This window comes from Pungitius pungitius, chromosome 3 (assembly GCF_949316345.1).
Source record: "Pungitius pungitius chromosome 3, fPunPun2.1, whole genome shotgun sequence".
In the NCBI taxonomy this organism is placed as follows: domain Eukaryota; kingdom Metazoa; phylum Chordata; class Actinopteri; order Perciformes; family Gasterosteidae; genus Pungitius; species Pungitius pungitius.
In genome coordinates, this window is record NC_084902.1 from 7,794,379 (window position 1) to 7,809,810 (window position 15,432).

General features: G+C 43.2%; 1 protein-coding gene across 1 annotated transcript in view; it reads left to right on the forward strand.

Annotated features, from left to right (window-relative positions):
- Window positions 1-10,965: 10,965 nt before the first annotated feature.
- Window positions 10,966-15,432, forward strand: part of LOC119214508 (cGMP-inhibited 3',5'-cyclic phosphodiesterase 3A-like) — a 31,505-nt gene continuing 27,038 nt past the window's right edge. Inside the window, exon 1 of the mRNA XM_037466314.2 lies at window positions 10,966-12,187. Within this exon, the coding sequence (XP_037322211.2) occupies window positions 11,282-12,187 (906 nt within the window). The 5' untranslated portion in view covers window positions 10,966-11,281. The remainder of the gene's footprint in view (window positions 12,188-15,432) is intronic.

A 15,432-nucleotide genomic window follows, 5' to 3' on the forward strand; every position in this document is an offset into this window, starting at 1 on the left:
GACAAAAGTGGCAACAGTGCCACACTGTGGCCAGCGATGACGCACTTGAGTTGTTGTTTGGTGACATGAGAATTAATGAAATACGAACAGAAGTTGACAAGATGTGACTTTGTTTCTATGAAAACAAAAATACAAGAAACATTTCTGCACTTTAACGGTGCAGCAGACTTGTTAGTAATTTAAACAGGTAATTGTACCAAGCAGGAAAATTACAGGCAGAATATCTATTTTCACTATATTTTTGTAGTGCCACATGGAACGGCATTATAAAATCCTTTAAGAGTAATCAGTATGAAATTGAATATTTTATCAGATTAATTGATCTGTAAAAAAAAAAAGAAAGAAAGGGAATCTAAAGCCCCCAAGCCTATTTTGCATACAAGCTAGAGTTTGCAGGCTCGCTCATGCATGTCTTCATGTTGTGCCACGACAACATTTACTCGTGTATGCATGAATGCTAGTAGTAGCCCCACATGCAATGCACCTCTCGTGTCAGTTCCAACATTCACACACGCAAATGCACCAGCAGCCCCCGCTCAATATCAGTGGTGAACCATGTGACAATCCATTCAAGCAAAATAATGTGGTCTTCCTCATCAAGTTTGAACGAAGTAGGACACCGAGTCGGGTCATGTGATAAGAAGGTGCATAGCAAGTTGATGCGGGACCAAAATTAGAATGTCGCAACAAACCATCAGACGCAAATCTTAGCGTGAGTATTCAATGTATTTATATATTTATGTACATGTATATATACATATAACACCTTAGAAGAGACTTATTGAATATTAAACCATATTTTTGAATATTTAACCATAATTGGATCATGTGGATGAATCACAAACCCAGCAGAGGGTGAGCACACTGATACACATTGAAGCAGATTGAAATGTATGATGAGTGCACTTACTCTCTCCTTTGTGATGACAACTGTGCCATGAACACATTCTGAATGCAGCCAGACACACACTTGAGGTCAGGCTGTATTGAGATCTATTCAGGTTTCTGACAGTCACGCGCATTGGCTGTTTTTTTCCAAGCTAATAAGCAAACGGCTCACTAGGTGATTCCTTTTTCACTGCAGCAGTAGCTAACACAAGCTCGGTATAGAGAAAATAAAAGACTGAAAAGAAATGCCTAAAAGTGTGAGACAGGGGGAGAGGGATCAGACCACTTATTACAGTGACGTAAATTTGTTAAGTGTGCATCAAAGAGGAGAGCGTTGTCATGCCGTGTGGACCAATGGGAGGCTGAGAAATGGGGCCACTTATGACATCAATGCTGGCATTGCATGAGAGTCGGCTGCATGAGGGAGCTTTCCAGTGAGTAGACAGACGGAGTGAGAGCGCGCACTAATACTCCGGTCATGAGCAATGCGGAAACAGAACCCACACGCTTTCTGCTTCATAATCCATGTTTCACCTTTTCATTACACGGGACAAACGTTTTCTAGTTTTCCATTCACACCTAATGTATAGATACAGAACAAAGATACAAATATACACAGATGGGAAATCCTAATGGGAAAATATAATGTGTCTACTGTGTTCTTAATCTAAGAGGGAATCTTCTCTATCAGTTTAAGCTTTTTGATACAGCTTCTTATTTTAGATAAAGCCGGATGAAGCGGCTGTTAGCTTTGTTTTTCAAAATGTTCTGTGCAAATCACATTTATACGAAAATATTCATCAGGGATAATCATTATGTTTTAAAATAACAGAATATTCGTATCTGGACATATGAGAAAATATATGTATCATTCATTTGATTATTCCTACAAATAAATACAGTGGGATAAATTATCATTAATGAGCAGTAATAACCCAGCAGCTTTATAAGTAATTGAGGTTACGGAAATATTGTTTTCATATTAAAATGAATATTTGAAACCCAATGTTGGATTCTAAATATGGCCACCATTTACTTTATAGTCAATATGTGCATCTTCAGTTACGTCTCACTTTAAAGTAGTTTAACTCCCTCTCTTTCATACACATACACAGATTAAGCTGATATGCTGCTGCTGCTGCTGCTCAAACCATCCACATTCATCCATGTTACTCATCAATAATAGAGCAGAAAAGAGTATTAGTTGTTGTTTTTTCTGCTGTGTAGTTAAGATAACACACACCAAAGCACCGACCATCTGAAAACAATTGTTTGTTTGAGGCCCATCCCCCCCTTACAACCCCTGGCACATGTACGTATGCATGTCTGAATGCAATGCAAATCAGTACGCAAGAACATACTGAATGGACATGCATCATTCATGAATATTGATGCATATTTTTACACACAGTGCATGTGCCGGTATGTACGCATGCGTTAAGTACTGTGTACTTGGTAATGCTAAAACTTTATTGATCCCGGGTAGAAGGGATATATTCCTGATCACAAGCCCACACACAGACTTTGTGAATGAGCTCTTATTGGTGGGAGGCGTTAACTTTTGAAGAGATGAAATCACTGACAACTTGTGATAACTTTTAAATCCTGCCCATTATGGAGGAAGCAGTACGGACGGTGACCCTCATGCATGTTGTTTTCTGTACAGAAACAGTAAATGCTTGCGAACACTGGCTGTTTTTCACCAATATTTGAGTCATGAACTCAGATTCAAAGCGTCTTGACACACTGCATTCTTCAGACTTTGTCTAAAAGTAACAAAAGTTACCAGAAAGTAACAGCAAGCCGGTGGCACAAGGCTGCTAGATAAGGTGGTTCAAACACCCTCATATTCCATGTATCCATCATAACAATGCGTACGCGTCAATGGTATTATGGTTGTGTGTTCATGGTTTCAACAACCTAATCAGCTATTGCAAAATGTGGGGTCAAGGCAAGGTCTAATAAGAGGGGATCTAGATACCGCTAAAGGCTCAGTGTGATTCGGAAAAGGAGAGATTTGCAAACTCTGAATAGAAATACCTCTGAGGATTGTGAGAAATGTCTGACGTCAGGGCATTCTTCTCAAAATGGGACGTGGCTGATCAGAGAGCCCTGTTATGTTCCCACAATGTTAGTGATGATAACAAGCACAAAACATGCACATTAAGTCCAGGATAACTTTATTATGTAAAATAAGGATGCAAATTTTCCGTGGCCACTTATTTGCAGAAGCTGATGAGATTCTTTCAAAAAGAAAAGCCCCCAGGGGTTTGACTGCATAGAATTTGATTTCTTTCTTGCTTTCTCACCCTCCTTCCTGCTCTCTGTTGCCCACAGCTCCTATGGGAAGGTGTTTTGGACGAGAAGAAATGGTGGGAGGCAGAGGCAGGAAGGGGGCGTAGGAGTGGAGGAGGGGGGCATTTACAGCTGTTCCTAGCGCTGTATTCACAGCAATTCCCAGATGTTTATAAGGCCAATCCTGGTTTAGCCATGTACACATGCACCTGCCACACACAACATGATGAATAGCTGAGTGTCCTGTGTGAGTGAGTGAATTGGACATTGAGCAGAGCTAGCCAGATTGCGAGTGGTTTCATTGTGTTGCATAACTTCATCACGTTGCGTTGTTTAAGGACGGCTTTTCAAAGAAAAGAGGCAGCAAGAATATTGGAAGCAAGAAGAAGCATAAAGTATGAAGTAACGATATCAACCACTGGCTCTGTAATGTCTTTATTTTTAGGTAAGCAGTGACATTCTTGCACCATTTACCCGGTGCCATTGTGACAGTAGCTGTGAGACCGAGGGGGAGTGATTCTCATTCACTCTCTCTGTAGCTTTTTCCTGTTTTTCTAAAGAGTCTCACTGACGACCTTGTGGCCACATGCACAGTGCTGTAAACTTGTGTCGGCCTCCATGTAATACACTCCTTTACAAATGGTAGACCATTACATCATTTGTGTGTATGTGGGGGGGGGTGTTACAATCTAACTACTTATTGTTGGATTGTTCAGTTTTTTCATGCTGTGATGATTGATTCAGATTTTGTAAATTTACAATATAGAATAGAACCGACTAAGAAATGAGAAAAAGATTACAAAAACATGGTGCTAATGTTTGTAGCGTTTGAGTTTATATTCTCTTCTCTTATATTCTCTTTCAAAAATCATGTTAAAATGTAAAAATAGATGTTTGGCCCCATCTTTCAATACGCTCACTGCTGGGTTTAGAGCTGCACAAATAAGGCCAATTACATGTGCTTCGTGGTATGCCTGCTTACTGTGACGCTGGTACAATAATGGCTCTCTTGCTGGGCAGTAATCCCATAAGGATGATGAATAATTGGACGAGGCTTTTTGTTATTCCTCTCCAGCCGCTTGCTTTCTATCCAGTTATGAGGCTGGGAAATGTAGTTCATTTTAGTAGCGTTTCCTCCCAGTTGGGTATAGGGTTAAGCCCTGGAAGAACAGGTTTCATGCCATTCGTTGTCCTTTTGCGCATAATAGCAATATGTGTATAGTTCTTTCGACCAGATCCGTAAAAAGCCAGCCATAATAGTAAGGTGGGGAAATCTCGTAGTCATTGATATGTGCCAACTGTCTGACTCAATTCTTCTTGCAATACTGCAAGAAGAATTGAGTCACCCTTACGTCACCAAAGTGACAAGAAGGTGACACGATAAAAAAAGAGAGGGAATAAGTTCCTTAGCGCGTGGTCTTATTGTACAGGTTGTGTGGACCCTTCACCTACCACAATGGAGCCTGCTGCATTGATTTGGAATCTGAGGTGTAGCATTGGACCATAGTAAAAATAAATTAAGTTATTTATGTATATATGTTCTGTAAAGGGTAATTCTATAAGGGATGCATATGGTATATAAAAGCTCAATTATGCTCTTTTATTTTAGTAGAGATTGTCACGGTGTAACTAATGACTGCAATAAAGGACTGGCAGCGTGATGGAATTCAGTCCTCCACACGGATGCATTTCCAAGCTCTTATGAGGGGGTTTGGGGGTGGTAATCTGACCAACAAATTCAATAAAGCTGAAGAGATGAATTGACAGAGATGAAGAAAAACAGACCAGTAGTAAAGATGTACCAGATGGTTTCAGAAAGTCCATCGTTCACGTCCACATATTTGGCCGGCGTTGACACTCAAAGTCTACGTGCTTCCAAAGAGTTTCCTTTTTTCATCTATCATATCAGTCAATGCCTTACCTGCACTGCTGAAAGACTGCTCTACTGTGGCAGCATTTCCCTCTTTTGTTTCAAAATCAACTTAAAACATCCACAGGCCAGTTGTGTATAATATGCTGCATAAGCTTAACCAGCACAACGTCCCTCAGGGATGGTTTCTATTCCATAGATTTCATTGATAAGCCTCACTGGGAGGCATATACCTTATCATCTGTATTTTTAAAGGGATTGAGGGAGGGGGTTGTATAGCTATGATTTGCATTTGTGTATTGTGGATGCCATTCAGGAGTTGAGTTCTGGGATCCTAATGTCATTCCAGCAGTTGTAATAAAGCTTTCCTTGGGATGAGTTATGGGGATAAGTAATAATAGCTTTTCCTAGAGCTGTATCCAGCATTTTGTATCGCCCGTTTGTCGGCTGACAAGCGTATGGATGGGATCATTATTTTGTTAGTGAAGGAGGAGCAATGTGATGTAACATGCTGTAAGTGCAATAGTGCGGCATAGGGAGGGAGGTACGGGGGTGGCAGAGGAACGGCGGGGATAAGTCAGTGAGGTAATGATGAGGACAGGGAAGAAGGCTTGGACTGTTGATCCGACCAGAGTTCAACCAGGGACAGCAGCAAGCGAGGGTACCACGTTAGGACTAAGGGAAGGACCTGCTTTATTGATAAATTGAGGGTTGTTTTGCCTCCTGGCCCTCAGTTGACCTTAGAGCTAGGGCTGTTTGTATTAATGCTCATTTTGTGTGTTCTCTTCAATGTTCACATATACATCTTTGGCTGTGTATTTGTGTGTACTGGTGTTACTCTTCACGCATGAACAACAATGCATCGACGTGTCGTTCCCTGCCTGCCTGGATACATCTTCCTTTTTCAGATGAAAATGTTTCAGAACCATCGCTGTGTGTCGTGATGGTGTAAGGGATGCTGATGGAACACAAGATGTAGTTACATGTTTGTCCAGCTTGTGCGTGTACGGGCTTGGGCTGTACGTAAAGGGTAGTCAGGGAAACTGAGATGGTTTGATGTTGATCGAGCTTGACACAGCTACATTAACTCCAGCGGCCTTACACTGTGTCGCTGTCCTTCTCTGAATCTTGCTCACCTTTCTCTTTCCACCGTCTCTCTCAGTCAGCAGCTCTTTACTGGTAGGTTAAAGGTTTATATAGCTCTTTAGGCTTCAGTTCAATGGTGTGTCAAGTTTAATTGGCAAAACAGAGACGGAAGGAAACGGTCGTATTAATTCGCCAACTTAACAAAATAAATGTATCAGCTGGAAAATGTGTTATACGGATCAAGTGGCAGCAGTCCTGCTGTTGGAACAAAAAAAGCTGCATGCTAATCATACCACCAGGGAGGTACCTTAGCCCCAGGAATGCAAGGTTTGACATTGCAGTGATTGGTAACGTGCCAACACAAAATCTGCACTGACATGGAGGCAAACAGCAGAAGGAAACGGCGCACAGTGATGCACAGAGAACCAACTCTGCAAGAAAGCTTTCCCCAGATTACAAACTATTCCTGTAATAGTCATTCTTTGTGAGTAAAGATAACTGAATACAAAATATCCAAAGGTTTGCAAAGGACTAACTGACTATGTGTTTTTGTTATCCTTTTTAGGCATTGTTACTTGTAGAAAGGAGGAGCTTTCTAATTATTCAAATGTGATGATGTGAGTACGGTGAATCCACATCATTAGGTGAGTAATTATTCAATCAGCTGCTCACGATGAATGGTGTAGCGGAACAAACAACAAACAAAAAATATTGTGAATAGCGCACAGATAATAGACTATTGGCATAAGGTTCAAAAGCAATCATCAATTCACACGGCATGGAATACTTGTCCGCAGGAAGACAAGAGCCCTCGGAGCAGCCGAGATAAGAGCTCACACAAAAGCTCACGAGCACTCAGACACACAAAAACAACACCGTCCCTCATCTGCCTCTTTCCTTCTTGCCTCTTCTCTTTCTCAATTTTCGTCAGGCCACTTTAACAAATGTTCCGCACATGTAGAATTCTTTTGTTTGTTCCCGTAATGGGAGAATTAGTGCAGCTTACTGTTCAGTTTTTATTTCGTTTTATCAATGAATCCACGTGAGGTTGCTGGCTCTATGTGCATCGCAAAGTTTTTTCAAGTTTCAACCAACTCCAGTTTTTGCTGGTTTGCGTAATTAATCCAACAAAGACCTGGCACCAACCAACCAACCTTGTAAATTTGCTTAAAATACAAACATATTTGGATGGAAAGCCAACTTGTGTTGCTAATACCCTCACACGAAATACATAAAAACTATTCACTACCCTCATCGTGAATACAAGGCGACAGGCTGTTAAATATTAATTACATCCGGCCTTTCTATATAGTTCATTGGTATTTTCTGCAGGCTGCCACACCTTCGGCTCACACCCCGCTTTGACCATATATTTGTTCTCTTAAAGTGGGGTTTGTAAAGCACAGTGGTATCAGTGATCGCGCTTTGTGTACATGTCTGTGTTATCCCAGCGGATCACAGTGGTTTGTTGATAGCCACACAAACACACATTGAGAGAGGGTCATTCAGAGGGGGCAGAAGTGGGAGGCTGACACACAAGAATGGAGAGACTGTGTGCAAACAAATTGCACTGAGACCAGTGCTGAAGCAGAGGTACAACTCCTGATGATACATCTTTCCTTTTTTCTGTCTCTTTGTAATGCGAAGGAGCGGCTGAAAACTTTCATCATATCACTTGTAATCCCATGGATCAGGGGTACCCAAATGTTTCAATGCCCAGGCCCCCAAAATAGCTTTAGGTTTTGGACCGGGTCCCCTTTTTAGACTCATCTTTTAAAATGTGTTGCTTGTGGAACACATTTTAAAAGATGAGTCTACGGCCAATGTAAAACACCTTTAGATTATATTTCCATACCTTTATTAATGCAATAATTATTATTATTAATCCCAATCACACAATTATATTTGTGTGTATTATATGTCTCTGTTTTTCACTATAAGCGTGGTAAACACCGCCAAGCAAGCAGCAAGCTAAATACCAATTAGAAAGATGGGTGTGGCTAATAAGATGTTTGGATATGTTAATGACAAGGATAATAATCATACATACATAATTACATACAAACTATTTAATGTTTCCTATGGAAGCCATTGACATTTTCATGGGCCGGCTCTTTCCGGTCCCCAGATCCTTGACTACTCGAGTTGAAGGGACACACACACCGACACCTACACACACACACACACACACACACACACACACACACACACACACACACACCAAGGCCGCTATCAGAAATTCCTGAAGGATTAGAAGACACAATTTATGTTTTCATGCTACTGACGCAGGGCTGCCCAAAAAGAGACTTTGTTTGTCAGGCACTGACTGGTTTGGTTGTGTTCTCCAGGTCTGGTCTGATAAGATCAAGCAGCAGCAGCAGCCCTGATTAAGCCGAGTGCCGGGGTCTTTTTCCTCCTTGTGAGACATGGATAGGTCTTTGAAGAAAACACAAGAACAAAATGCATATTTACATACACTGTTTTTGTGTTAGAGAGCAAGTATTTGAGCTGCGTGCCAAGTTGTTTCTGGTGAGAAAAGGTGGGAAATGTATTTCTGGTGGAAAGTACCAAACAGGATATGGTACACGTTCTGCTGTGCTAACTAAAGTGCATAATCCATCAAGTAACAATTAACAAGAGACATAGCACCTCATGATTCACTACATGTTTAACTAATGCAACTTCTTCTACAGCATGTTTGAATGTGCATTAAAACCTCTTTGCAGGAAGTGACCTGAAAAGATGCACATCCCTTTACAATGTAAATGTAGGCCTTACAGATCTTCATTTTCCAGACTCCACATGCATAAATAAAGAGAATCATTATAACCAGAAAGCATATGTTCTACCCTCCAAGGTATTACAAGCCTTCTGCAAGAGTGGCTACTGAACTCCTTGTATGATCGAACTCCGCGGGGAATCACTAATTTGATGTTTTGTTTGGAGCAGGCAGTTGTGTGTCCTTGGCATACCGGCTTTCCCCTCAGTCCCCGGAGTGTGCCACTGCACCCAAAACCGTAGAGCGCCGTGTGTACAGAGTTTCCCCTTCAGAGGAAGTGTCAGAGCAGCATAACATTTCTGATGTTTTCTCAACAGTGAGACGACTGTTCTGAGGAGAACAGTCGTCTCGCTGCTGCAAAGCTCACAGAGGCATAGAGGCTGCAGATGAAAAGTCCAGACATGACCTCCGGACTTGACGTCAATGGAAAACGTCATGGGGTCAAGCAGAGAAGTGACGGAGAATATCAGGAGTATTGATGAGACTGCTGCGGTGGTCAGAGAAACGGACTACTTCCGCTAAACTACGACATTACCGCGCAACAGGAGACGCCACTGACGTAGGTCGCTTAAAAATGAATAGTGGGTTCAGTGAAAAACAATTCAATTGTGCAATATCAGTGAAAATGTTCAATATCAATGTCAATAAAAAGGATACTTAAGGTTATATTTGCATTATTATACGTTTGAAGACAATACAGCGTGACGTCTGCGTCCCAATGTCCAAATGTGGTTGTGTAAGCAAACCACACTTGAGTGATAATACACACACTCACGTCCAGTTGTCTTTAAGCACTTCAGAACAAAAAAATGACATTGGTGGCAACACTTCCTTTGTGCAGCTGGAGAAGCATGTCTGGAAAACATCTCTGAAGTCAAAGGTCGATGGACACTGCTTGAGTTCTCTTCTGAAAGAAAGATTAAAAAGTTAAAACTCATTTGGTGTCTTCCGTTTTCCTCTCTCAACCTTTTCTGACATGCATACATGCTGTTTTTCACGGAGCTGAAATGATAGTGAACACTTTGCGTAGTGCTGGGATAAACTGCAACTGGATTTATGCCCTGATTGCCCTCCACTGATTGTACTGAGCCATGTTGTGTATCGCTGCTGTATTTAAAACACTATTCCTCTGCTTCAACATAATGGATGTACCTGTATTGCACAGATGTTTTGACGGATTAATTCTACAGCAATTCGGACCTAATGCAGTGTTTGTCATGACTGAACTGGTCAAATGCATACGATACAATACAACGACTTCTGTCAGACAAACAAATACACGACCAATGCAATGGGGAAGAAATAAGGCCTCCCCTTCAAGCACAAGATCTCGTAGATCGAGATGGTAAAATTAGAGCATTGGCCAATTGAGATGGTCCTAAATTGCCAAATTTTCTAGTTTTAGAAAAAGCTCAAAATTCTCGCTGCAGCATTCTTTACCTTTTGAATACTTTTATAAGCAAAAACACAAATGTTCTTGCAACCGATTTATATGATTTAGTTGTATTAATAATAGTACGTGAAGAGATGACAGACTTCTGCCACCGCAGTGCATCATTTTAAATCCTCACATAAAATGTAGGGCAAACAGGTGGAGGCTTCTATTTTATCCTTGGCCATTCCGCCACAGGAGGAAGAGGATGATGGGATTTAGGATCCTAATCCAGGAAAAAGATAGATATATCATGCGTAACAAGATGATTACTACTACAGTTATATTCTCTTCTTTGTAGGATTGAGATTTTCGGAGGTACAACTTAGCTTCCTTAATTGATACAGATACAAGTTTTAAATATAACCTGAACCTGATTAAAGGTAAGTGGTAGTAAGACATTCTGTTTAAGTCTCTGTGGTGATGGCCTAGAATTAATTAAATGAAATTGTCACGTAAACACGACAACCATCCCAGCCTGCAGAATGAACAAAAACAAGGCGAAGAGCTGGCACGTGCCGCAGGCATCACACACACACACACACACACACACACACACACACACACACACACACACACACACACATTCAGGACTAGTGACCAGTGGGAGGGGGGGGAGAGAAAGAGAGATTGTGAGAAGAAGTGTATCAGAGGCCTGGATGTGTGAAAAGTCAGGGGTCGCATTTTTCGGTTCACCGGTTAACTACCAACACAATACCAGAGCAAATATGATGGGGAGGTTCTGAACTACAACACTCAAAGGAGAGAATCCAATCATTTTGCAGTTCTAAGTTTATTGAACTTTTAGTTTTGGACAGCGGTCCTCACTGACCACTGTTTTTTGCTGCAGTGGCAATCACGGAATGAGGCGCAGACACGCGGACAACTTCCCTCGTCTCCCCGGCGCAACGTTCCGCTCGACTGACCCGCGATGGCCTTGGAGGCGGACGGCGACCGGGGTTCGTCGAGAAGTGCTCACGAAAAACATCCCCGGGCGTCTGCGGAGCGCCACGGCTACGTGAGGACATGTGTCACCCCGTTGCGCCGGGACGCGGGGAGCCACTCGTGGCACGCACTCGCCGCCACCTGGGCACGTCGCGGAGCGTCGCCCGCCGCGCTCTGCGCTGCCTCCGTCTCTGTTATCCTCGCTCTGCTGCTCACATTGGTCGACTGGGATGCGGGCAGCGACGGAAATAGCAGCGGCTCCGGCTCCCGTCTTCATTTCGCGGCGGGCTGCGCTGCGGAGCTGCTGGTGACTGCGTGCTACTGCGTGCACCCGGCTTGCACACTCGCGTGTGCCTCCTTCTGGGGCGGGCTGTACCTCCTTCGCCGCGGGGCGCTCGTCCGCACCGCGGTTCTCCTGTTAGCCGCGTGCCTCTTGGGCGAAGCCGCGGCGCAGTTGGTCCTGCGCGGCGCCGAGGAGCAGCCGCTGTCCCACGCCGCCACCCTGGTAGTCCTCGGCTGCCTGGGCAGCGGGGCTTTGCTGGTCGTCCGGCTGCGTCGGGGAGTGTCCGTCGTCGTCTTCGTTAGCGTCATCGGGGCAGTGTCTGTCGTCTCTCTGGGCAGCCCGCGGGCCAGCTGGAGACCCTACCTGGCCTACCTGCTGGGACTGCTGGGGGTTTTGCTTGCGAGGTATGCTGACCGGCTGCGGCCGGCCCCAGGGACCAGCGGGACGGGGTGCTGTGGCTCTGTGACCGGGGCGAAGGAGGAGGACATCCCTGTCTTCAAAAGGAGACGGAGGTCCAGCTCCATATCGGCCTCGGAGATGATGGATCACAGTCAGAGCAACAGCAAGTCCCGCCGCAGGACTTCGCTGCCTTGCATTCCGCGGGACCAGGTAAGACGCGTCCCGCTCCGGACGTCTGAGCCAAAGCACGACGCCGAAAAGGACAATAACCTTTTCAGCCACTGTAAACCTGCAACCTTTGCGGGTCTCTTTCGCGGACGGCATATGTGACACCTTTACGCGCGTTTCATTCACGACACCGGCCAGCCCGGGGTAACACGTATTATTACAACAACACACTTTATCATGCCACCAAACATGTGTGTCCTTCATGAAGGCGCCCGCAGAGCCGTTCTAGTATTTCTGTCATTCGCACAGCTGTTTCTCTCGGGCACTGCTGTTAATTCGATCGTCGTTGTGCTGGAGAATCAAATGCATGGACATACATGCACGCAGCTTGCCAAGTCACTGTGCGCAAATGAGAGCTAAAGTATGCGTGTGCGTGTGCGAGCACATAGGTATGAGGTCACATGTACATGTTTTCGAAGCGTCTGCTTTAATGTGGGTGCCGGGCTGGTGGTGTCGGGGGGGGGGGGGGGGGCATTTCCAAACACATCACGGAGCCAATTGATCTCAAGTTCGTCCCCACACGAACATGAATAGTACACTACCATTGTGTTGGCTACCCTGATGTATTCATTAATATGAAACCTAAGAATCCCTGTTGTTGTTTCTGGAGGTAACTGCAGAGAACGCAGTGATGAGTTCAAATGTTTACTTTGGGACCCATTACAAAAATGCAGCTTGATGTGACCAAGAAGGCATGAATGGGCTGGATGTGCTCTGCCCTGAATACTTTTTCAATGTGCTTATACCTGCAGCTGGAAGCACACTCTGCTCACATCCGAAAATAGCACTGATTTCACCTTCTGAACATACAAAACACGTTTTCTTTTCTTTTTTTTTACATGTAAGGGATACACCAATTCCATAAATCATCATGCATCTACCACGTGTGTGTGTGTGTCTCGGATTGTGATTGACTCCTGATTGTGTTGATTGACTGTTGAGCCTAATCTGTGTCCTCCCTTGGATTACCTCCTTTGCACTTCACTTTCTTAGTGTCATACCACATGACAGAAAGTTGAATGTTCAGATGTGGCATGTCCTGCAGGGTTCAACGTGCATCAAATCGTAAAGCCACTGAAGAACAGTAAGACACATTGCCAGAAATCTTTCATGATTTTCAATTTGATGACACAAACGCATGGAGGGAAACTTAAAGCAGGAAATGCATTACTTAAACAAACAAAGTAGGCATCCAACATGAATTAGCATCTAGGCCTGACAAGTAATCCGTGACTTGTGACCCGTAGCATCCAGGCATGTCCCTCGCTCACCTGCTCACATTTGGATTGAATGGAAAACATACAAAATCATTTTTGGATATAATATTATTTGCGGCCTGGGAGTTGACTTTCTGCTGAAACAAGCGATGTTTGCGCCGATCATCCTTTCACACCCATGAATTCCTCCTGACTGGAGGTTACTGCCCTGCTATCTTTGCCCCAGAATGTGCACTTGTCCTCTAGTGACAAACATGAGAGAAAAAACAATTCTTTCATGGGGAATGAACGAGGAGCTCAGAACTAGAGACGGTAATCCATGCACATGCATGTGCATTGGGGATTTCTAATAGATCATTTTAAGTGGGCGAGCTTTTGTCATACTCACCCATGTAGCCGTAGAAGCAGCATAATCCATACCGATGACAGTTTTCCCCTCATCTCAATTGATGATTTTGAGACCAAAGAAGGAAATAAAGTGTAGCGGTAATTAAATGCTTCACTACCTGTCTTTCAGGGTAAAGGTATGAGAGGTATTGATGATGAGTTTCTCTGTTTCTGCCTGTTAGCCGCTACAGTTTCGAGCCATTTTTAAAGCTGCCTCGCTATTATCACAACAGATTTTTAATCCGACTTTTGTCATTGTAAAAATTGTCTTCAAATAGGTTTTTCCTCATGCTTTTATTAATCAAAATTTAATTTGGTAACTATTTTTGTGATAATATCACTGTGCCGTCATAGAAAGGGAATGAAATTAGAATTGGGCTTTTATCTTAGCGTGCACTCGTCGTGTATGTTTAGTGTTTGTAGGTGATGGTGAGTCACCAAAGGCACTGCTGAGGCTGATCACATGCGTTTTGTATGTCAGTATTCCCGGATCCACAAGCACACACGTGCTCCCATCTCACACATTTCGCTCCCTCATTCGACTAGCGCTGATCCCGCATTAGCTGTCAGACTTTGGATGCCTGGTGGTTCCTTGCTAACTGGTATCCAGGGAACTTTGACTTAGTGGACGATCTGTACTATTAGAACAGCTCCATTACCGGTTCTGTCCTATCAGGTCCGGAACGGGGACGGATGACAAATTGAACTTTAAAACTTAAAATACCTCAAAGTCGAACCAGATGCTGAGTACAGCGTGTGCTCCCGTAGCCTGTCCTCGCTGTGTAACCTGCTGGACCACTGAGAGGAACATGGAGATTGATGTAGTGCACGGAGAGAGGGGAACACGCACACGGGATTGCACCTTTTTCAACAGATTTTGAAATGACCGAAATTCTGGCATTTTCCAAAGAATTATTTCATTCTACATCAGTTTTATTTTTACATGATTTTACATTTATTTTTTTATGATACATAAATACCTAAAAAGATCTACCAATATCCCAGACAAGTGTAAGATTCCAGTTCTGGCACCTTGACAGATACTCAATGTCAATCTTGTCCTTTTTAGCTCTTTTGTGGTCTTTTACCTTCCAAGATGTTAAACTTTCTTCACCATTCTGTTGCCAACGTCATTCTGCTGCTGTTTGGTAATCGGAAATCCCCTTAAAACCTGTTGTCAGTTGTTAAAACATAGCTTGGTGTTGCAGCTGTAAACATACAGTATATGTGTGTTCTTATTATTAGTGTAATAAAAAGGTGCCACTGTCCTGAAAAGGTTACATGTTGATGAATACGCCACATTGCAATTATTATAACATTTTCAACATAACAAAATCAATATTTGTTAATGTCAAACATTTCCGTGCTATAGAGTAAGCTTTGGAGGGTTTATTATTATTGATTAGTGAACAAGATAGGAGAGATTTTCAACACAGCCCCAGTTTGCACAACAAACCACCCTAAGAGGACGTAAGTGTAAGAAATTCAGAAATACAGTCATAATGATTTATCATTTAAGGAATATATATTACATCTCGTGATTCCTCCTCCTACGACGGCACGTTGCCAAATTTTTATTCCCTGGCTTTTATTTATTTTAATTCCCTGGCTTTTGATTCACCA